Here is a 23,274-nt window from a genome sequence, read left to right on the forward strand (position 1 = left end):
GCATTGAAACATCCACTATGGTATCTGGCCCTGCACAAACTCATCGCATCGCATTACAATCCCATATCAAACCACATCCTCAAGAGTGATTCGCAGCCCCATCCTGCCTCGGAGTAGGCCCCTCCTTCATCTTCTTCATAATATTACTCAGTTTCCCCCCTCCACCACTCCTCCCCTCAATCTGCGATCCAGACACCGGCGGCCCTTGATACGCCGTCTTGCCCGGTACCGCTGACGGCCCTGCACCCGCTTGAGAAGGAGGGGGTGGTGCAGCCCCGATTGTAGGTCCTTGTGGCTGGGGGTGTGACACCGACGTATGATTCCCCATGTGTGGTTGTTGCTGCTGCTGCTGCTGCTGCTGCTGTTGCTGGGCAGCGTATTGGCGGGCGCGTGCGGCTTCGATTTCTGATCGGCCTTTGTCGATGACGGCTTGGTTTTTGGCGTGCGCGGCGGGGTTGCGGCGGTCGAATGTGTCGTTGAAGGTTCCGCGGAGGGTTTCGCCTGCGCCCTGTGAAACGGTATTAGTATGTGTACGCATGGAGAGTGGGAGTATGTGAGACGCTTACGTGGATACCCGCTGCCGCTGCTTTGAGGTTTGCCATCGTGCTCTGCTTGTTCAGATCATGACCAGCGCGGTATGGAACCGGGCGGTCTGAATCGTTGACATTGTTGGTGTTGATGCCGGACTGGAGGCTAGGGGGTATGCTTGATGGCTGCTGGTTCGGCACGGGCGGCATGCCGGACTGCTGCTGTTGGTATGCGGGCATTTGAGGAATGCTCGATCGCCTTGGTGGTTGCTGTTGGCCTGGAACTGGAGGTACGGGTGGAATACCCTCCTGGTGTTGTTGAGAGTCCATCCGCTGGTGGTCTGGATGGATGCCATTTCCAGGCACCTGTCGTGGAACTCCTTGAGGTGGTGCTCTCGCAGGGTAAGAGAAGTTCGCACGGTTTGGGCTGCTGGGAGTGACTGGGCTGACAACTTCCTCCATCGGGTTCGGCCTCTGAACTCCTGGCGATACCGAGTCCAGCTCTACCCTATGCCGTATGTTGTTCTTCGCTGGTATGGGTGGAGACGAAGGGCCGTCGGTGTTGGAGACTTGTGGAGAGAGTCTGTTGCCTGGCTGGTTGTTGCTCATGGGCACTGGTGGAGTGATGTTATGAGGTATAGCGGACTGCGCTGATAGACCGGGGCCTTGATGATAGTGGTTGTCCGGCTGAGGAGGAGCCGGCTGTGGTGGGCTGGGACCAGAAGTGTGTACGCTTTGCTCAGACGGAGCAACGCTGTCGCCGCGGGGCTGCTCTACAGTGGTGGAGCCACCCGGGCCGGTTGTAGTGGTCGTCGTCGTTGTGGTGGTCGTTGTGACGGTGACGATGTTGCCCGAACCGGCATCGCGATATGTCTCTCGGCCCACATCTTCATGGCTCGACCGGCTTTGAAGCGTTTGTTGGGTTTGCGTGGGAGGCGCAAGGGTACTCTGATGTTGCCCGTTCGGTGGTGTAGTGTGAGCGGGAGGTGCCTGGGTGTTCGTGGGCGGATGGTTGTACTGTTCACCGGAGATGGGACGAGCTTGGTTCTTGAAGCTCGGATCTGCGCTGCTGCGCTCGCTACTGTAATACGCCGAGTCGGCATCCCTGCGCGCCTTTTCCTTTTCTTCCTCTTTATGAGTAGGGTTAAGACTATCTTTCGAGGCCTTCTCTTTGGAAGAGAATGGGTTGGACATGCGCCATTTCGATCGCTTTTCCTTCTCAGCCGACGTCATGTTGTCGGAGCCGGACATTGGTTGCGAGGAATTGGCTGCGGGTTGACCACTCAAGCCACCGGTCATCTGCTCAAGCTCCTGTCGTTCGCGACTCTTTCGCTTTTGAAGTTTGGCTGGCTGTCGGAAACCGTCATCCATTGCCAGCAGTACACCCAAATTCGGTTGACAGGTGGGACCCGATTACGATGAGCACGTGGAGAGTAGGTCTAGGGAACGGTGGTCGAAGCTCTTGACCCTGGAATAAGAAAACACTGTATGTATAACAAACAGTATGTGAGTATGTGCAAGGTGCGTCAATGTCAGTAGCGGGGAAGCCTTTGTATCGAGGACGAAACCCGAAGCAACCTTGGAAGGCCTCTCTGCCCGCTGAAGACCCCATGATATCATACCGTGGTTCTGTGGCGCAGGAGAAGTGTGGCACCCAATTGGGACAGCCAGCGCGTGGCGATCAGTGGAAAGACGGCTGACAGGCAGGGATCTTGACGCTCGATGATGCTTGAGGGAACCTTGCGAACGAACTATCCAAGTTTGCGGTCTAAACTATGCTTCGCGCGGTTAGCCCGTCCGAAGTCCTATTCACGTCGTGGGATGTTCGCAGTGTTCTCGAGATGAAGCGCTTAATTGATGACTGCTTGCGAAATGAGATGCAAGGCTGTTTCATCACGGGTCGTGTTCGTGCAGCGCAGCTCGGCGTGCTACCCCGCGCACTCAGCCGCAACTCAGCCCGCTTAGCTCGAGGCATCAACAGACTGAAGCTGCTACAATCACATCGTTGTCACCATGTTCTTGCACATTTCACAACTTCTCTCGAAGCCATCGTCATCTTTTTTCCAATATGCTTAACAACCACATCTTTCCGTAGCTGCACGTAATTCTATCATGGCCGAGGTGGTAGGCCTAGTCGCCAGTGTCGTGCAGTTGGCTGGCGCTGGCTTGAAGCTGTCCCAGACGCTGTACCAGTATGCCGATGGTGTGGCTTCTGCCGATCGCAGAATCAAGGATATCGCGAACGAAGTCAAGCTCACAAGCTTCGTCATCCAAGAGCTGGGGGCCATCTTCGAGAGAGACGAGACTGCAAACTTGATTTCAGAAAATGCAGTCAGGACGGCGAACGAGACGATCAAGGAATGTTTTGCGGTCTTCACAGAACTTGAGTTAAAAATCAACAAGGGCAAGCCAGGGAAGATGGGTCGGCTGATGTTACCCTTTAAAGACAACAAGATCGAACTGCTGCGAAGTCAGATCGATAAGCTCAAGAGCACGCTGGAGCTGTTGATGCAGGTGCTCATACACGCCCACCAAGTTTCATCGGAGAAGTACAACCGCGAAGCTGAAGCGAAACACCGGAACGAGATCAAGCAATTGCTTGAGAACAAGAAGCAGGCCACAAAGAAGTACGAAGAGTCGCTGAGAAACTTCAGTATAAGCGATGGCAGCACTATCGTTGATGATGGTGATCGATCGCTACAGGACAAAGACGACGTTGCTTCGTCGTCTAACATCTTCAACGCTGCGGGAGCCATGGGCTCAACAGTCAACCCCGATACGCTTGCCACATGTGTGGACCATGTACGAAGCCTGCTCACAGACATTGAGACACTGCAGCTGGCTTTGGCCGAACAAGTAGATGGGGATGACCACTCAGATCACCATCAGAAGGCTATCGGATCCTACTTTCTCGCTCGCTCTCATCTCGACAGTGTTCTGCTTGGCAAGTCTCAACCCTATGTCACTGATGCGAAAATCCGGCAATCGATCAACAAGAGGCGCACCAAGACTTCCATGGTATCCGATGCGGCGGCACATGTAGAGCCTCCCAGGAAACCTCGCCCCGCTCGTTTGAGGCCCGAAAGGTTAAGAGAGGAGATGGTGCAGAGCTCCGAGCTGGAGCGAAAGCGAGAACGACATAGTGCTATTTACTACCAACCTCCTGAGAGCTTGCTGGATGATGAGAGAGAACTAGCTTTGCTGGAAGAACGGGAAGTACGTCTCGAGCGCGAAAGACGAGATGAAATGATGGCCACAATAGCCTACCGTACTGCAATGCGCCCCAATAGCGACGACATATCTGTCGGCTTGTCTTCTAAGGAAGAGTATAGGTCAAGTAGTTACCGCGCGGATTCCGCACCTAAACTCCAAAAGACCAGCACTGGGACCGACACAGAGACGGATGAAGCTTCAGACGGTGGACTTGAAATCGAGGTACCCGATCGAATCGATCGTATACATAGAGCAGCTAGAAGGCGCTATGACCGCCTACCTGTACAGCCATCGCAGTCAGCCCGCGATGAATCCCCTTTATCGTCACACGGATATACATCTGAAGAGATAAAAAGCAGCCATTATGCATCTAGTGAACTCAATCAAGAGGCCGAACGACGTTCCAAGAAAGACAAGAACAAGAACGAACGACTGGAAACAGGAGAACGGAGGAGGCGCCCGCGTCACTTCCGAACAACAGCAAAATCCCTATCCGCTGGACGTCCACCCTCTAGTCAGGTCGTCCCGTTCGCAGGCTCACAAGACCCATGGAATTTGCGCAACGACGAAATTGCACCTCCTATCGACCAAGCTGAAACGAAAGCTAAGGAAGAAGAGAGGGCGGAAAGAAGAGAGAGAAGGCTAGAAGAAGCGAGAAAGAGGATCAAAGAAGTGAAAAGGAGGATGAGAGAAGAAGGGAAAGAGGATATGAGAGAGGAAAAGAGAGAGGAAGAACAAAAACGACAAGAGCAAGAGGAGCGGAAAGGGTCGAACACGGATTCATCTTCGACTCGTAGTAGTGGTAAAGTACCCCACTGGCAACGCGCGTCGTCAGGGGCGTCGAGGACACGCAAGCCTATTGATCGCAACGAAGACATCCCAGAGTCAGCAGGCCTAAGAGGTCGCATCGGCGCAGCTACCAGACACCATGAACGGTCACGCTCCCGCTCTCGTGTTCTGGTCGGCGTTAGTTCTGGAGTTTGGCAGTTCCAGTACAAGCCAGCAGAAGACGATAGCGACAAGCAAGCAGAAGACGATAGCGACAAGCAAGCAGAAGACGATAGCGACAAGCAAGCAGAAGACGGTAGCGACAAGCAAGAAGAGGGTACGGATCGCGAGTCGGAGTCGAACCGAGATGAGGAGAGGGCAGAAGAGGAGCGAATGGTGACAATGGCCTTAGAAAGTGTAGGGGCCCTACGATACCGCCACCGCAAGCCATCGCCTGCCCGCCCCCGTCGTCGCCGTCACTCTCATCCCTCTCATCCCTGCTTTCCTCAAAACTACCAACGCTACCACAGGGTCTCTAGCCTCTATTTTAATCCCGGCGAATATATTGAGCGTGAGCAAGAAGGAGATGGAATGAATAAGCTGCAAGAGGAAACGCGGCGTGACCGGGTGTTGGAGGGAGAGAACACGGGGGCGGAAAGGGAACGACGAAGAGGACCACTCTGTCTTCCACAGGTCATCCCTTGTGCAATTGACACAGAGACGGAAGACGAGCAACGTAAGTGCCTTTCGAAACTTGCAGAAACATTCATTACTCTCCCCAAGGGACTAATTGCAGTATCGCTAATGCGCATACCCCTAGTTGAAAAACTACCTCACGCTCGAGAACAGCAATTTGTACGGCAGAGACAAGAGAGCTCGGAAGAGTACTCTTCCCCAAGTAGTCAAGAAGACACTTCAGAAAATGAAGAGGCTGAGGATTCATGGAATTACATTGATGAGACGGAAAAGGTAAGTCAGGTGGACGAGGTGGATGATTTACTAAGGGAATGGACTACTCTGCTTGGATGATGTGCGATTTCTGGTGTAGCAATATACAAACGTTAAATACATGATCTATGTGCATCAGATGCAAAGGCTCATGCACACCTCTCACATCTACAGTGAGGATTAATGCTGATCCGCGATGATGGAGGAGATCGCACAGTATATAGCACAGCGCGCACTACAACAGTTATCTTCACCACCCATCAGCGTCATGACCATCACTCGACATTCACAATTCATCAAATCCAAACCGTCCACACTCTCTAAAACAATCCCTACCCCCTCCGGCCATCGCAACCCCAACCCGACACCTCCCGACATCGCCCTCCGATATCGAACTACACCAAACAAGGAAACCCATCCCTCCAGGGCTCCTCACACTTTTCCGTTCCGTGCCTATCCAGCCCGACGTCTTTTCCGCACATCGGCGTCCACTGTGCGACGCGAGACTCACGCGCCGGCATCTCATCACGGTGACTATTTTTCAAGACATACCCGTACCACCGCACCCCCATCCCCGGCGCATCATGACAAAACGCATAACATAACACCAACTCACTCCCTCGCCGCGGGCGTGCCGCTAATCAAAAGCGGTAATGAGCTATGCGCGCCCAACTCGCATTTGGCGTGTGGGCTTTTTTGCTTCTTTGACGTGGACGAGCAGGCAGTGGGGTCGGGAATCTTTGCTGCGTTGCTTTTTTGGCGGGGCAGGGCGCGTGGGCGCGTGGAGGGGTCCTGTCCTGCAATGCAAGCCCAGGGGCGCCACGCGACTGTGCTTGAGCCCTGACTAGGAAACACTTTGAACATTTGCTTTTGTTGGTGAGTAATTTTCTAGAGGCTTGGTGACGTGATGGCGTGATGAATATTGTGAGTCGTGAAATGCTGAAGATTGGCTTGGGATCGTGTGTCTATTTTGGATAGCTGGGTCGTATTGGGAGGGTTGGAGTGCGGTTTTCTCCTGTGTGTCGGTTGAAAGGTGATGCGCCTGTGTGATAATGTTGGTAGTCAGTTTCAAGTAAAGCTTGCTGAACAAAACGTAATGAAGTATTTCATGATTCTATTCATGTAGGTATCTATATACAAGTGGAAGCTTCCTGCTTCCGAACGCCAAGGACAATGAAGGTATCGTAAGGTATCATATACAAAAGGCAATCCGCTCAGCAGCGAACTGTTCACCACCAGTCACCCTGGTCGTGCATGGCGGCAGCGACCTTGCGGAAACCAGCAACGTTGGCACCACCGACGAGGGATGGGAATTCTCCCTCGGCAGGGGTGAAGTACTCCTTGGCAGTACCCAGGCAATTCTCGAAGCAGTCCTTCATGATGCCCTTGAGCTTCTCGTCGACCTCCTCGGCGGTCCATGACAGACGCTGGGAGTTCTGGGCCATCTCGAGACCAGAGACGGCGACACCACCGGCGTTGGCGGCCTTTCCGGGGGCGTACCAGATGGCCTCGCCCTTCTTCTCGCGACGGTGAGCCTCGAAGACCTCAATGGCCTCCTGTGTGCAGCCCATGTTGGAACCCTCAGCGATGAACTTGGCACCAGACTCGATGAGAGCCTTGGCCTCGTCCTCGGAGACTTCGTTCTGGGTCGCTGAAGGAAGAGCAACGTCAACATTCTTGACCTCCTTCCATGGGCGGGCACCCTCAATGTACTTGAAGCTGTGGTTCTCCAGAGCAGTAAGAGCCTTGCGCTCCAACTTGAGGGCGGCGATCTGGTTGATGATCTCGGGGGTGAAGCCCTTGTCGTCTTCGGCGATCAAAGCGCCCTTGCTGTCGCTGAGGGAGATGACGGTGCCGCCGAGCTCGATGATCTTGAGCGCAGCGTACTGAGCGACGTTTCCGGAACCAGAGAGGGCGACGCGCTTGCCCTTGAACGACTCCTTTCCGCCTGAGGCGTAGTTGATCATGTGGTCAACGTAGTATACGAGACCGTAACCGGTGGCCTCGGGACGGATCAAGCTGCCTCCCCATGAGCCACCCTTGCCAGTGAGGACGCCCTCCCAGCGGTTGCGCTCTGCTCGGTATGCGCCGAAGAGGTAACCGATCTCGCGACCACCGACGCCGATGTCGCCCGCAGGTACGTCTGTGTCAGCACCTGTGATTTACGTAAGTGAAATGTTCCTAGTGGAGAACCAAGAAAGCAGCGCGAACGTCGCCGACGGGGCAGTGCCAGACAGACGGGAAGATAAGGCAAGATAGACGCGCCAGATCTCGTTGGTCTGCTGTCGGAAGAGCATGCGAACCGTTGAAGGTGCATGCCCCACTGAGGCTGAAGTGAAGGGACGCGCTAGGGTCAAGACATACCGATGTGCTTGTTGAGCTCTCTCATGAAGGCAACGCAGAACTTGCGGATCTCGTTGTCAGACTTGCCCTTGGGGTCGAAGTCGCATCCTCCCTTGCCACCGCCCATGTTGACTGTGATGTATTAGCTTGTTGTTTGTGTGCGTTCGAGTCGGGTATGACGTACGGCCGGTGAGAGCATTCTTGAAGATCTGCTCGAAACCCAAGAACTTGAGGATAGACAGGTTGACGGTAGGGTGGAAGCGGAGACCGCCCTTGTAGGGACCGAGAGCAGAGTTGAATTGCACGCGGTATCCCTTCTGGACCTGGCACTCGCCCTTGTCGTTCTCCCAGACAACGCGGAACTGGATGATGCGCTCGGGGACGGAGACGACCTCGAGGGCCTTCTTGTATTCGGGGTTCTTGGAGAAGAGGGAGGAGGCCTCGAGGGTGGAGACGAGCTCTGTGAGGTGTTAGATGTGTTGCAGATGTGGAGGCGCAAACGTACCCTTCCTGGCTTGCTCAAACTCGGGCTCAGACATTGTGATGTTGGGTATCTTGGGGACTGGAAGAAGATGTGAGGTGATGGAAATTGACACAGTCAAGAGTCACAAGTTGATGGAGAGAAGAGGCAGGAGAGAATGTCTGGTATATATAATTGCAGTCGGCGCAAGCTAGGTAGTTCGCTGGGCCTGCGGTGACGGTGCGGAACAAAGTCGCACTCGATTTGAGTACGTCAGAGGCCGGGAGATTGGGGTGCTTCACCCGTCTCAGTGGTCAATGGGGTCTACTGCACGCCATGTTGATGCAAACCATGGTGTGCACTTTTTCTACTGATAAGGAACTGGCCAATGGGCGGGCGAGGACAAGTATCGCGGGGTGGTTGCACGTGAAGTAGCGGGGGCTCCGGCCACTCGAGGCTCGTGGCGGGCGGTAATAGTCGAGAGTCAAACCATGGGAGGCGACGCGATGCCGACGTCGGCGGGCGCGCGAGGGAGTCTTGTTACGTTGGGCTTTCGCCTAGTGGCGTGTCAGGGCAAAGGGAACAGGCAGGGAGAGTGGGAGAAGCCGGAATGTGGGCGGGAGCTTGGGCCACACAAGACTGTCTTGGCGAAGCGGCCGCTGGCGACCTCCTGCTGCGGAGATGCCGGACATCCTCACCTTTGTATGCGACGTCGTCCCACAAGCTTAAAACCTATGCAATATGGAAATAGCTTCTCTGCGACATTGCACTGCCTCAATCTCTACCGTCGCGTACTCCGTCATGCGCATATGCGCGCATTGCAGTCATTGAGCTGCAAGATCATGACTTGAGACTCGATGGCGGCGTCACAATATCGACATAGTCATGCATCGGAAATAGTCACAGATGAGCATGCTCTATTTCTACATTTGGTGGCATGTGAAAGAGATCGATTTCCCACCCTCCACGCGCTGACCCCCACGCCCGACATCTCTGCCTCCACACTGAGCACACTCACGGGCAATCGGTAGGGTCCCAATCTGGAGAAAAATTGCACGTCAGCAAAAGCAGCGGGATGAGAGTATCGACATGGCTGCGTATGCCAGGCACCCAAAGGAACTCACCGGTCACCAGGTATTCGTCCAAACCGTCCATTGTCTCCATGTCGCCATCCTCGATTACGAAGCCTCCAATCTGCGAGTTCTCGACGATTCGCTCCTTCTTCACACTCTTGGGTAGTGGCACATAGCCGTGTTGCAGACTCCAGCGGACCAAGAGCTGGCCCGGAGTGCACGAATATTTCTTGGACAGGGCCACAATCTTCGGATGCGTCATGCGCAAGGCTCGGGCCAGCGGCGCGTATGCCTCTACGACAATGTTGTGCTGCTGGCAAAAGGAAGTAATGTCCTTCCGCCTAGTGTACAAAGTTAGCACAGTTACGCATGCAATGCAGTCCCTTCGGGGAACTCACGTATTGAACGGGTGAACTTCGATCTGGTTAACCGCTGGAGGAATCCGGGGGTTGGAGTCCAATAGCTCTTGCAACTACCATATCGTCAGTGATTGACGTCGGCGACGTTGAATGTTCGGTGACGCTCATGACTATACTGAAGAGTCCAATGAGGGCGACTACCACGGCTTTCCTATCCTGGGTGTATGTTCGCACTAGAGACTGAATACGGGCCTTCCCGAGACAACTAAAGCAAAATGACGGGAACCAGGGTCTACTTACATGTTTGACACCATAATTGGAGACGCCTCCAATCTTGACTTCGCCGTCATTGATAGCGTCTTCCACCGCTCTCCAGCTGTCGAGACGCGCCTGCTTGCCGCCATATGGGGAGTGTAACAGAAATAGGTCAATGTAGCCAAGACCCGCCTCCTTGACAGATTTCTTGATGGCTTTGCGGGCCGTTTCGTATGCGGAGTTGGACGCTAGCTTGGAAGTGAAGTGGATGTCTTCGCGCTTGAGCGACTCGGTGTTAGCATCACTTGCGAGAAAGTCAGAGATGGCTTTGCCAGACTCCTTCTCGTTATGGTACATCTGAGCTGAATCGACTCTGTGTACGCGTCATCCGTCAGCCGTGTGAGAGCTTGGTCTCGTGATGCTACTCACGCTCGATAGCCAGCCTGCCGTGGTGAGCATTATGGTTACTGATCATCAGGAACGGCAAAAGCATACCTCAAGCGCCCACCGGACGGCTTGATAAGTCTCCTTCCCGGACGTCAGGTAAACGCCGAGATGAATCGTTGGCATGGACAGGCCATTGGAAAGCTGCCACTGTCAGACATGGGCGGCGTCTAATACGGTCTCGTCGACGCACCTTGGTCCGCGACGCCAATGAGAAGGAAGACTGTGCCATATTCACTGCTGGGGGCTATGTTGTGCATACACGAAAGTAGATGTGCGATGCTGCAAGAGGCAAGCCACGATGGCAGCAGAGTTAAATGGAGTTCCTCGGCGAACTGGTTACATCATGGCCCGTCACGACCGGGGTGTGAACTCTATTGTGGAGGCCTCATCGTGACGACTCTGTCACGACTCTGACATGTCATGGCTGCGCAGCGTCCCTGGTCTGTTGCAGTTGGAGTAAGAATGCGTTGCACGCACAAAAGCAAAACGGGCCATATGCGCCCGCAGGCTATAGGCTTCACCAACCCGTGGACTGCATCGTGCGGACGGTGCCTGCCGATTGGGGCGCCTGCCCCCACCTCCCGAGGTCCTCAACCTCAGCACCGTGCGCCTAGGACCCGACCATCCAGTGCCCTGTCGTACAGTGTCTCGTTAGCCACGTAGGACAGCCTCACCGAGGGCGGGCAGGCTTGGATGATCGGCGAGGAACTATTCTTCTTCGGCGGGATGCGCTCGTGAAGCTGGAGGGAACAGGCAGCGCATTGGTGGGCGCCCTGGTATTGTGGCTCTCCGGACACACGAACATCCGTTTTACATGCCATGGCAGTGGATCCCCTACCGCGATTGACGAGATCTATCGCCCGGGCGTTTGGAGGCGCCTGTCACTCTAGTCATTCTAGCCAGAGTCAAGCATGACAAAAACAACCCGGCGCGCTCAGAAAGGCTCAGTCGCAAAGCCGGCTCGATGCGCCTGCATCTCGGCCGCTCCGTCGGTCTCTGCCACTGTCTTGGTGACCAAACGGCCATCATCGCGCAGCAACATGTACAAGGAACAGCAAAAAGGGGGGCAGCGGTCGGCTGAAGCGCACGCAAGCAGCCAACGGCAGCGCAGGTAGCGCAGTCTTGACGACACTTGGTTTACTACAGAGTTTTTGAATAGACCGCCTCGGGAGCCGTCGTCCTGGCCGCCGACCCGCGAACTGCGCAGCCACCATCGCCGGCTCCACCAGGCCCTATGTGGCCGCTCATTGGCCCGACTCGCTGAACTTACTGGTCAACGATCAAGGGAGCCGGAGTGGCTCGACTTGATCATCGCCAGGATTATTCCAAAATCGCAGCCATCTCACGGAGGCTTCAATAATTCCTCGCAAGGTTAGCAGGGCGGCGTCGACCGAAGCCACTCCATATAAGCAACTTCTCAAGCCTCAGCATCCGTATACTCATCCTCCCCATGTATAAAGCATCTTATCGCGCCCGCTATCCATGCTACCAAAACACGAAGCAACAGACACTGCAGCAGCCTTGAACTAGCCGCCCACTCGGTCGTTTCGTCATTGATCCTGTTCCTCGTCTCATCCTGCCTGAACCCTGAGACCCTGGTCCCCTTGGGCTGCTGTTAGCCAGACCCGACATTCTGCACCGGCACGTTTATTTGACATTGGTTGCACCCAGCTCGGTAAGTTGCGAGCTGCGAGTACACAAACTGGTGTTCTCCTCCAGCCAACCAACCAGCTGTGCTGACTTTTGCCGTTCCTGCAGTAGCTTGCGCTGCCCTCATCATGACAAGTTTACCCGGCTTCACCACAAACTTCCCCGCGGGATACCCGACCTTTCAGACTCGCGGTGGAACTTTTGCGCGCGGCAGCACCTCATCAGGAGGCTCGCCATCTGTGCCAACCGCCTCTTCTGAGCCGCACTTCGACATCTTCGACTGGCACCCTGCATACCAAAGCTGCCAGCGCTATTTCCTCGACCATGCGCAGCACGACAACGGCGTGCAGGCAGTGTGCGCCCTCATCAACATCTGCCTGCCTTTCCAATGGACGCAGACTCCCCTCATGAACGCCTCAGGACCGCTGCCTCACTCGTCGGGCGCTGCTGCATACAACATGCCCTGGCCCCGCCAAGGTCCCGTCACCAATTCGCGAGGCCAGCCGGCGCCGGCATGGGTCTCCCTTGTGCCCTTCATTCGACGTCTTGTCATCACAGGAATGGACAGTCCAGGCATCATGCACGGCTTCTTTGGCGAGGACTGGAGAAAGGGAGTCGGCCCAATGCACGAGTGTGAGCGTCGCAACTACCTTTTCGCAGCCAAGAGCGTGGGTTGGGCAAAGGTCAAGTGCCAGTACGACATGTCACCGCACGAGTCAGTGCCTTTCCTGAAGCCATTGCAGGAGGTCCAGCTGGCCGAGATCGAGGGGGCCGAAAAGACGTGGAGTCAGTGGCTCGCCATGGAGGACTGGATGGTGGGCCCACGGGCACCGGATGCGGACGACCAGCTACAGGATGCCCGTCGCCGTCCCTCTTGAAGCTTGGCGTGGAGTATGGCGTTGTCTAGTGCACGGTGGTCGTCAGCATCACGACCGTAATTTGCGTCGCACCAAGACGTGTGTGGATTTATTTGGGTTGGCGAGGGCTGGGGTTAGCGGTCAGTCTTCAGCGATCAGCACTTCGCGCCATCGCTGCGCAATGGTTGTACATGTCCCACGACATGGGCGAGAACGCTTCTATCATCCGGTAGTAATGTAACTATTTCCAATACCATCAATGTTACGCATCAGAGTTGACGGCTTATGCTCCACGCACCATCATCTCTTTACCTTTGATTCTAGACACGAAAATCCAGCCATATAATATAATTTGGAGGGCTTGGCGTATTATTCCTTTTGCTGACCAGACGCGTTGGAATGTTCGCGGGTTCTGTGCGCTGTCCGCATCCATGGATCGTGCCTGCCAAGGAACATCGGCCAACCTCAGCTAAGCACGACCACCTTTGTTCCTCGCCGGACCACATCCCATATTCTTTTTCTTGCCAACTACCAGCCCAACGTCCAGGGTGCATTCTTAAACTACATGGGCTATGGAGTCCATGGTCAAGGAATGGACGACTTTCTTGGACAGGTGCCTCGAGCGCCGCGTCCAGCCTGACCTGTTCGCTGCAGCCGTCGCGCAGCTGCACGCGAAGTCTCCACTGCCTGGCCGGAAGCTTGCTGCCCTTGTACTTCGACCACGCGTTGCAGGATCCAGCAATGTCGACCCGCGCTCCATCGTCTTCCTCGAGCAGCTACTAGCGCTGAAGAAGGTCGATGCTTCTGATGTTCTAACGCTGACGTTCTTGTACTCCAAGGACCGGCTTCCGGTCAAGACAGGCGACGAGAAACCGACCAAGGAGCCGCAATGGGACAATCCACCAGAACTCGAGGAAATCGTCTTCCACCGCTTGCACAAGGCTTTTGCTGCCGAAGAACGGCCTATCAACAACACCGAAGGCTTGCGCACGCTTATTGTTGTAACAAGATGGATGCAGGCGATGGTCACTTCACATACCAGTGATACCATGATCCAGGCCATGGCTGGTATCCAACAACCACAACAACACTCTATCAATGTCCGGGAAGGGCTTGCGATGCTCGTGATTGGCATAATAGAAAACCCAAGAATTCTGCGGATACTGAATAATCCCAAGGGGAAAGGTAAGCGCACCTCTAATTGTTCTGATGTTTGTACGATGTTTTCGAATGGGTTTGCTCAAGACTTGAGAAGTACACTACTTACATGCATTAGATATACGCAAACATTTTATCCAGTCATTCTCTTCATTTATCCCATTTCTCTCCAACAACTCGGGCGGATCGCACCAGTCGTTGCAACTAGCTGAAAGACTTGAGCTCTCGCAAAAACGACACGATTTTTATGAGAAGCTTCCCAACATGAACGGAGAGGGAAACGGGAGCGCCGGTCTCGAAGTCGCTGCACTCCAGCTCGATGCTGTGATGGAGCTTCCACAGGTGAATACACGAGCCGGTCTCTACGTATTTTTGAACGCCTTGGTACGTCTTTCGGCTGACGATGTGGCACGTTGCTAACGTTCCAAGCTCGTCGCGCGGCCTCTTACTGATGATTTCATCATTATCAATTATCTCCATTCGCGATACAAGGTAGGCCTAAATCATTCGATCGCGAAGAAATGCTGATCCCCGTCAGTTGGAAGCACAAAACATGGCCACGGACTTGATCACCGCCGCTTTCGATGTCCTTGCCAACGCCATGTATCGCAGTGAACCAGCGCAGACAATGTTTCCCCTGAAATCATTCTTGATCAACAAAGTACCCTTACTCCTCGTGCAAATCTCCGGGTCGATATTTCCGATGACACCAGAAATGTGCATCACACAAGCACTCAGTCACGTGGATCCCCACGCTTTCCCGTCTTTCTCGCAGGGATTCGACGATATCATGGGAAGTAACAACTCTCTCTCTGATGTCAAGCAAGACTTTCTGAATGCCTGCGCGCTCCATGGGCTTATTCCGGCTGGTGCTGTAGAGCGGTTGCTTGGCGAAGCTCCTATGCAAGGTCCTCCATCGAAGAGATACGAGAGGAAGGAGTTACTCAGTCAGTGCAAGTCGAACTTCGACAAAGTTAGCACATACATTGACGAGCTTGAGAGCCTGGATGGAAATGCCGGGGCCATCGTCGCTGCTGTTACAGATGTAAGACATGATACAAAGAACTGCGAGAGGAACCTGCTGACGTGAGGACAGTTCATAGCACATCTCTGCGAAACGCAAACAACCATGTACTTGAAGCAACTGTCCTCGTTGATATTCAGAAAACCGCAGGCAATGGATGTCATGCTTCAATTCACTTCGCCGGCAAGCATCCTGCGGCCACTATGCCAATTCCTCGATGAGTGGCACTACGACAGCGATCAAGGTTAGCTTCATTATATATTGCAAGGATTCGTGACTGACGAATGTAGGTGAATACCAACCGGTCTACGACGAGTTTGGCGCAATACTTGTCCTCGTTATGGCCTTCGTATATCGCTATGATCTTACATATCACGACATTGGCATCCGACATGATACTTTTATCGCCAAGCTTATGAAACGCGGCCACCATAGCATGCTCCCCGACGAATTGAGCGAAGAACAGGGCAAGCATCTCGGCAACTGGCTCAAGGGGCTCTATGATGCCGACAAGGAAGGGCTGAGCAATGAGGTGTTTGCATCCTGTCGGCCACAGGATTTCTATCTTATAGTTCCGACACTTTTCAGGCAGACTGTTGTTGCATGCTCGACAGGCGTACTGTCATTTGAGTCGGTCAAAGGAGGCTTGGAATGTAAGGGCACCCGAATGTTCTCGTCTAATGAAACAACACTGACTCGATTACAGATCTCGGAGAGACTTTCCTATTACCGTCTTTGATTGAAGGTCTTACGTGGATGGCCAACTACGCGCTGCTTCAAACACACAAGGACCTCGACTCAATGATACGCATTTTCAATGAAATCATACTGACGACTCCTTCTTCTGGCGACGCACAAGCCATGCACTCGACCATAATAGCGATGGTGGCTAGTCGCCTGGAGAAATGCTTCCGTACACTACAGCGGCGCGAGCCAAATCGTACGACACTTGAGCCCTTCATCCAGGCAATCAAGGTGCATGCACATTACGAACGATCCATATACGCTAGCTTGAAGGAAGTGGACCAGTGGACGAATGCGCCGAACAGCACTTTGAACACATCTCTACGGCATACAATGCAACAACTATGCCAATGGGCTTCGACTTCTTCGTTACAGCCAAACCCACCTGGCTATACACATCGCCAAATCTACGCATCGCTGAAGATGCTTGGTGCCACCAGAACGCTACGCGCAATCATAGATGAGGTGAAAGCGCAGACAGATGCTGGCAACGGGGCCGCTGCGCTCGACATTGGCGTGTCTATCATCTGCGCCCCGACGGTTGAAGACAGTCCGATCACGATAGACTGGATGGGAAGCCCGATACCAGCGCCGCCTCAACAACGGACCCGCATGAATCTCCGCGAGATGCTCAAGCAGGAATTCGAGAGCGCAGCCAATCTGGTCGCGACAGATCCTCTGACTGCAGAGACAATAGTGCGTCTGCACCGCCGAGTGGAAGCGCACTTTGCTTCCCTCAGCGAAGCTGGACTCCAAGCACCACCCATCAACATACCGAGCGTCAACATCGGGGACATGCAATCGCAAACTATATCCGATGATCTGAACCGAGCAATCGACGACGCAGCAGCCGCGACGGTGGTAGACGACATTTCCAACATGGATAACAAGGCGCTGCAACGCAGTATGGACGAACTTACCGGTGCCGAAGGCTTAGACCTGTCTAACATCGGCATGGGCAATGGCGATGCAGGCGCAGGCGATATGAGCACAGACTTGGGCAGCTTGCCTGGTATGGATCTGGGTGACATGGGTAGTATGGGCATGGATATGGATATGGACATGAACATGGATATGGGTGGTGGCGGAGGAGATGACGACTGGGGTCTGGATTTCGATAACATGTAGAGTGTGTTTGAGGAGGCTTCTTCCTCATGGAATTCATACCTAGGCACGTAGACTATTCTTCCAAAGGCAATGCTTGGGATAAGCGCTTAGGATGGATTGGATCGGAATGGTTGGTTATGAGAGGTTATTTACTATCGCATCTTACGGCGTCCTACAATCGAGTATAATACAATACAAGGGGAGCAAACACCAACCCGCTGCATGCCATGTAAATGTATGGATGACTGTACCGAGGTAACCCTACTAACCCCAAACCGGCAAGAAGTACGATAGAACCGGGGGGGCGGGGGTGGTCCTCACCTGCATAAACTCCGGAAGCCATTGCCCCACCATGTTTCCCGACGGTGATGACGGTGCCGACAGTCAGCTTGTAAACAACACACGAATGAACTCTCGATAACTCTATCCCAAGCCTTTCCTGCTGAAAGCTTATCTTCTCTGCCCTACTCCAAAACTACAAACAGGAACCACATTGATCGCATTCTACATCTCCACCAGGCCTACCCAACGCACACAGAGCAGACAGCAAAGCAGCAAAGTAGCAAACATGCCGTACGACCTCAAAGGCAGGAATGTGCTTATTACTGGTGGATCAGCGTATGTACATTATATCTTCCTGGATGCCTTCCTACATACATCTTACTCCGTACCCACTATGCCGTCTTTTAAATGTCATCTCTTACTAATATCTCCCATCCAGTGGCCTCGGCGAACTCCTCAGCACGACGTTTGCGAGTGAGGGCGCCAATGTGGCGATTAACTACTTCAACCGGATTGAGCCGGCGCAGAATGTGCAGAAGGCGTGTCAAGAGTGTGGGGTTAAGGCTGTTGTTATCAAAGCTGTGAGTTGTGGTTGGTTTGATAATTAAGAGTTGGGAACAAGAGATACTTATACGTGCGACAGGATATGACATCCACGGATGAGGCGAGGAGAGCAATTAAGGAGACGATTGAACAATTGGGAGGGCTAGATGTTATCATTGCGAACGCAGGCTGGACGCGCTTCTCCGAGTGGAAAGATCTCGACTCCATGAGCGATGAAGAGTGGGATAAGTGCTGGAATGCGAATGTCAAAGTGCCCAAAGCATTGCTGTCTGAGGCGAGGAGCACGTTTGACGCGAATCCTGAGGGTGGATTGATGATTACTACGGGCAGTATTGCGGTACGTTCTCAATTTCGTTTATCTTGACACAACTACGGACTATGGGTTTAATAATTGAGTACTGACACCGAATCACAGGGTGTCAGCCAAGGCGGCTCCAGCATGCCCTACGCCGTCACCAAAGCAGCCCAGCTCCAACTCGTCAAATGCCTTGCCGCCACCGTCGGACCCAAGATCCGCGTCAACACCGTTCTCCCAGGCTTACTGTTGACCGAATGGGTAAGGACGCAGAAGCTATCCTGACGTGCCATGCTGACAGTTACGTAGGGCCTCAAGTATAGCAAAGAGAAGATTGAGCAGCTCACGAATGCTGCAGCACTGAAGCATGTGACTTTCATGGATGACTGTGCTTCGGCGTATGTCATGTTGGCGAAGAATACTAGCATGACTGGTATGCGCATTCAGGTTGACGCTGGACTCAACATCCAGGGCGCGTAAGAGGATGGTATAGAAGTATCTACATTCGAAGACTTCAGTCTAGCAATTAATTCGATAACTGTCATTGCCTGTAAAAATGTCACTCACTGCCTCGGTGACGATTGGTCGCGGAAAAGCAAGACCTCGGCCGTGGGTGTTGGGTGACCCCACGGCGCTAATTCAAGCTGCAGGGCACCTCACGTCAATTCCCCGCGCCCGAACCTCCGCATCTCCGCAGAGCTGCTGGAAATCAACACCATGACTCCCCGAACTTCATAGCCCGAAACACGCCATGTCTTCTTCTTTGAGTACCGTTTCCAGAGCAGCCCCGCGTCTTCCGCGACGGTGTATGCGATGCGGCGAGCGGAGCGCCAATTGTCAGCCTGCACGGCGGCGCTGGATGAGCAGCGTGCGAGATGCGCCCGCTACGAGACCCAAGACTGCCATCTTCTTTCCTGGTACTTTTCCCGAGCTTCTACATGTTTCACGACTCCAGTATGCTAAGTAATATCAGGTCAGGGCGTACAACGCGTAGGAATGTGCACACCGTGGCTGCAAGCCTTCCCCAAGACCGCGAAACCCATCCTCGAGGAGATTGACGAGACTCTCAAACTGCCCCTTACCAAGACAATCGAGTCTGGCACGAATGCCGAGCTTACACGAACCGAGAACGCGCAACCGGCCATTATGGCAACCTCGATCCTGATACTGCGGATACTGGAGAAGGAGTTTGGCTTCAAGACCAGCGAGCGCGTCGACATCACGCTGGGACATTCACTGGGAGAGTTCGCAGCCCTGGTTGCAGGTGGCTACCTCACCTTCCACGACGCCCTAAAAATGGTCCGCCGACGAGCCGAAGTAATGAGCAAATGCAGCCAAGAAGCCGTTGCAGAAGAAGGCGGCGAGTTCGGCATGGTGGCCCTCGTCTGCGAATCCGAAGAGCACATGCAATCCCTCATCAACGGCATCCACGAGTTCCTCGCCCTAGGCTCCAAAGCCGATTCCCACGACCACCTCCCCGCCGTCCAGCAAGTCGCCATTGCGAATCTCAATTCGAAGAACCAGATTGTTCTGAGTGGCAGTATAACACGCATCAGCACGCTCCTGACCAACCTGCGCCAATTCGGCGGCCACGACCCGAGACATGTACGACTTAAATCTGACGCCCCATTTCACAGCCTTCTTATGAAACCTGCGGCCGAAACGATGAAACGCATCCTGCACAAGTTTACGGAAGACGGCCGCGATATTATAACATGGCCGGGCATCATGCCGTGCATCTCAAACGTGTCCGGCAAACCTTTCCAGGACAAAGAGCAGTTGAAAGACTTGCTAGCAAGGAGTTGCGTGGAAACGGTGCAGTGGTGGAAGAGCGTCAAATACCTGCATGAGCAAGAGAAGATTATGCGGTATGTGGGTATTGGGCCTGGGAAAGTGGGCAGGAATCTTGTGGGGAAGGAAGTGGGCATGAAGGGTGCTGTTAAGGGGGGTGGGGTTTGGGGGATTACGAGTCCGAAGGAGATGGAGGAGGTGGTTAGGGCGTTGGATGATACGGAGGATGTGGATGGGATTGAGGTGGAGTGATTAGTGGGAGGGCGAGTGGTCGGAGTTCAAGGTTACTATCAATATGGTTATACCACGACTGAAGGGTGAGGAAGTGGAATCTTGAGATTAAAAGCGTACAGATATACCCTAGTGTAGCGAGTTTAGTGTTAGCGGAAAGTGTTCGTCAAGGTGCGTTGTTCGTTCGGCTCTGATTCGCCAAGCCATGTCTTGCTCAATATGCTCTTCGTCGCTCCTTCCTCGACTGATCACTCACATTCTACAAGGGTTCTTCCACCCACAACACTGCAACCTCGTACCACACGCACGAACGCGCACACCTTTGACATCGCGGGAACAGCCAACCCCACATTCTAGAAAGCCAGACAGCGGGGTTAGACGCGGCAAGTGAAAAAGGCACGTATTACTGTTGCATACTTTATGCAGTCACAAAGCTATCGCAATCACACCGTATACCAAAGTACGATCTCGATGACCAGCCCGAGCCGAGACCTGCCCCCAGTTTGAGTCAGAGGCGCACTCTATTCGCTTTCATCACTTTTGCAAGATCAGGCCACGCGATATCAATAACAGACACGATGCCGAATATCTCTCTCACGATGGCGAAAGCAATGGTTGAGAGGGGTTGTAGCTAATCGGGCCGCTCAGCATTGCCGATTTACGCGTTGTGTCAGATCCGGAGATCCCTGGTCGCGTCCATCAACACCTTCTCTGCAACCTCAGAGTTTAGCTCGACGCTAGTTGGTGTGATTAGGACTGTATCAGCCCGACCATCTTTCTTCTGGAAACATGAATATCCTTCTCACACTGCCCGGTGTATCTGTGGATTCATTGGCACTTTCAGCACTACCTTCGCCGCATCCTCCGGTAATTCCTACCCAGCATGCTACCCGATAACATCTACAACAGCTATCTCGAATACAAAAAAGACACCAACACGTACATCAACTGGCTCTGCAGCACTGCAACACGTTTAGGCTTTCCGCCGCCCTACAAGTCATCGTTAGAATGAACGGCATCAAAATCACAGGCCCGGAAAAAGAAGAAGCTTGAAGAGCGAGAAGTCAGTATCAGCGGACTAATTGCATGTGCGGAGGCAATCGCCGAGAAACCGCCCAAGCAATTCGTTGTTCCTGTATACGCTGCTCAGTGCGCGGCACGGGCCATCAGACAACGGAAGAAGTCGTCGCAATGGCACGAGAGTCAGGTTGATGGGTTGGATGGAATCGAGAAGGTAGTGAAAGAAGAAGATAACGCCGGTCATACTTTCTTCACGGAGACGCTGGAGCATACGCTCAATATTTTACGACCGTTTATATGCAACGCGCAACACGTCAAAAAGACTGGTGACAAGGCTCAACGACATGATTCGATGGATGATATTACCAATCGCTTCAGTAAGCTTGAGATTGAGGAGTTGGCTGATCAGGAAGTCGAGAGTGCTGCGATTGCGGTCGCCGAAAAACCGCCAGCAAGGTCACGGATCACATACGTTGTCGATAACAGCGAAGAAGAGCGCCAAGTCGCTATGGAATCCCTTCTACATGATCACTTACGCATCAAACAGGCCATCCGCAAGGCGTGGCAAGAATATTTGTTAGACAGAAATTTTGACCTCATCACGACCGCGGCAACAACTCAAGCCGGGATGCAGATGCTCCGGAGTCTCGTTCACGAGTTCACGATGCAGTTTCCCGAACTTAACTCGATGGAGACATTCGGCTTGAACTATCTTCGCAACCGCAAAGACGACCGATCAGGTTCCGACGAAGCTACCCCGGTAGATACGAGCGATGCGGATATCCAGATCCCAAAACACGTGGCCGAATTCAGCTGCCTAAACACTTATAACACTATCCGGCATGCGTTGAGTCGTTTCTTCCAGCCTGAAAACTACGCCGGTCGATACCGAGCAATGGAGCTTGTGCTTCAAATCGGCTATTTTGACAACTACAAAACGGACATGCCTGCCCTTCAACCACTGGTCAACGCCCTGGAAGATATCTTAGGCATGGACGTCGAGGGAATGGGCAGCTTCCGAGATCCTCCCATTATGGACAACTTCACTCAACTCTGGCGAGAGTATCTCCAGACTTTATACACTGCTCCCAAACCGGAGGGACAAGAAAAGAGGGAACTTCCTGATCTGAGCGTGGAACTGGTCCTCTGTACGGATCTATACCTAAAGGTATAAGAGGTCGTCATACTTGCCGAGCCAAACATCATAAGAGACGACTACAAGAATAACTGGGCATACAAGAATTACTATCAGAATGACACCGACTCTGGTCATTACCTGGAATTGTTAAAACAATACCCATTCACATCGAATCCAATCCGCAAAACGCTCACCTCTTTCTTCCTGAGCGATGCAGACACAGCAAAGGTTGTAGACTGGCATACCACGGAAATGTTTTGGAGTCGACGCGCCATGATGAAAGAAAAGATAACAGGTCTCAGGATAAGTAGAAGAGAAGAATGCGTCGTTGGAGTGTTTCGTTGGGATTGGCCACGATATAACCCGTTTCTAGCTGGCCTAATAGCCTTTGTCGTCGCCCAAGCTGTTGATGAGTTCAATACGGTATTCCAGAGGCACAGCGGCAGCCCGGTCGCGACGGCACATCTCTATAACTACCTACGGCAAGCTCACAGCGTGACAGCCCCATCCCCTTGCACGCCTGTGTTGACAAAGGAGTGGCCAGATATGGAAAGCTATCTCAAGATCATGGGCGACAAGAGCGTATTCGGTGGCGATCGGCCGTGGACTCTGCGACATTGTTTGCAACGTATATTTCTGGCACACGGTCGCTCCCTTGCTAGCTTCGCTCGCAATGCACACAGCGCCAACGACTGGGTAGTCAAAACCAAGACCAGACTGCAAAGCCATAACACGCCCATCATAGATGCTCTTTGTGAAGGGGGAACGCAGCGAAGAAACTTTCTCAACATCACGAACAAAACCATACAAGAGGTCGTTCAGCGGGAGGCAGCTCGCCGTGCAACCAACTCTACAGGACAAAATCAATTTTCCATCAAAACCCTGACCGGATATCTTACAGCTTTTCGCCGCACTCTGCAGTACGAAATACCGCGAATGCATTTCATGCACTCTATACTTGCCATAGTGGCTCACTGGCTGCACATTCAGCTGAAAGGCCCCTTGAGAGCTATCTCGGAA

The 23,274-nt window shown here is 53.4% G+C and overlaps 8 protein-coding genes across 8 annotated transcripts; 5 read left to right on the plus strand and 3 right to left on the minus strand.

The window, feature by feature from the left end:
* Nucleotides 1–79: 79 nt before the first annotated feature.
* Nucleotides 80–1,898, minus strand: J4E84_007430 (uncharacterized protein; the record flags this gene model as incomplete). Its single annotated transcript, XM_049390014.1, has 2 exons — nt 80–508; nt 567–1,898. 2 exons carry the CDS (start codon nt 1,896–1,898, stop codon nt 80–82), a joined length of 1,761 nt encoding a protein of 586 aa, XP_049242314.1.
* Nucleotides 1,899–2,639: 741 nt separating this feature from the next.
* Nucleotides 2,640–5,103, plus strand: J4E84_007431 (uncharacterized protein; the record flags this gene model as incomplete). Its single annotated transcript, XM_049390015.1, has 2 exons — nt 2,640–4,904; nt 4,930–5,103. The coding sequence occupies 2 exons, from the start codon at nt 2,640–2,642 to the stop codon at nt 5,101–5,103; spliced, it is 2,439 nt and encodes an 812-aa protein (XP_049242315.1).
* Nucleotides 5,104–6,685: 1,582 nt separating this feature from the next.
* J4E84_007432 (uncharacterized protein) lies at nt 6,686–8,338 on the minus strand (the record flags this gene model as incomplete). Its single annotated transcript, XM_049390016.1, has 4 exons — nt 6,686–7,611; nt 7,821–7,931; nt 7,984–8,259; nt 8,305–8,338. The coding sequence occupies 4 exons, from the start codon at nt 8,336–8,338 to the stop codon at nt 6,686–6,688; spliced, it is 1,347 nt and encodes a 448-aa protein (XP_049242316.1).
* Nucleotides 8,339–9,273: 935 nt separating this feature from the next.
* J4E84_007433 (uncharacterized protein) lies at nt 9,274–10,622 on the minus strand (the record flags this gene model as incomplete). The annotated part of the gene is made up of 7 exons (XM_049390017.1): nt 9,274–9,299; nt 9,384–9,673; nt 9,731–9,804; nt 9,992–10,319; nt 10,376–10,389; nt 10,442–10,534; nt 10,584–10,622. 7 exons carry the CDS (start codon nt 10,620–10,622, stop codon nt 9,274–9,276), a joined length of 864 nt encoding a protein of 287 aa, XP_049242317.1.
* A 1,549-nt stretch (nt 10,623–12,171) lies between these two features.
* On the plus strand, nt 12,172–12,921 carry J4E84_007434 (uncharacterized protein; the record flags this gene model as incomplete). The annotated part of the gene is made up of 1 exon (XM_049390018.1): nt 12,172–12,921. One exon carries the CDS (start codon nt 12,172–12,174, stop codon nt 12,919–12,921), a length of 750 nt encoding a protein of 249 aa, XP_049242318.1.
* Nucleotides 12,922–13,472: 551 nt separating this feature from the next.
* NUT1 (mediator complex subunit) lies at nt 13,473–16,954 on the plus strand (the record flags this gene model as incomplete). The annotated part of the gene is made up of 7 exons (XM_049390019.1): nt 13,473–14,085; nt 14,177–14,442; nt 14,488–14,550; nt 14,597–15,103; nt 15,155–15,326; nt 15,373–15,735; nt 15,789–16,954. The coding sequence occupies 7 exons, from the start codon at nt 13,473–13,475 to the stop codon at nt 16,952–16,954; spliced, it is 3,150 nt and encodes a 1,049-aa protein (XP_049242319.1).
* Nucleotides 16,955–17,501: 547 nt separating this feature from the next.
* J4E84_007436 (uncharacterized protein) lies at nt 17,502–20,117 on the plus strand (the record flags this gene model as incomplete). Its single annotated transcript, XM_049390020.1, has 6 exons — nt 17,502–17,551; nt 17,655–17,796; nt 17,859–18,116; nt 18,195–18,335; nt 18,384–18,507; nt 19,048–20,117. 6 exons carry the CDS (start codon nt 17,502–17,504, stop codon nt 20,115–20,117), a joined length of 1,785 nt encoding a protein of 594 aa, XP_049242320.1.
* Nucleotides 20,118–20,979: 862 nt separating this feature from the next.
* J4E84_007437 (uncharacterized protein) lies at nt 20,980–22,290 on the plus strand (the record flags this gene model as incomplete). Its single annotated transcript, XM_049390021.1, has 2 exons — nt 20,980–21,067; nt 21,152–22,290. The coding sequence occupies 2 exons, from the start codon at nt 20,980–20,982 to the stop codon at nt 22,288–22,290; spliced, it is 1,227 nt and encodes a 408-aa protein (XP_049242321.1).
* Nucleotides 22,291–23,274: the final 984 nt, after the last annotated feature.

The sequence above is a fragment of the Alternaria hordeiaustralica genome (assembly GCF_023758085.1).
Source record: "Alternaria hordeiaustralica strain BMP 2776 chromosome Unknown scaffold_16, whole genome shotgun sequence".
NCBI classification, from domain to species: Eukaryota; Fungi; Ascomycota; class Dothideomycetes; order Pleosporales; family Pleosporaceae; genus Alternaria; species Alternaria hordeiaustralica.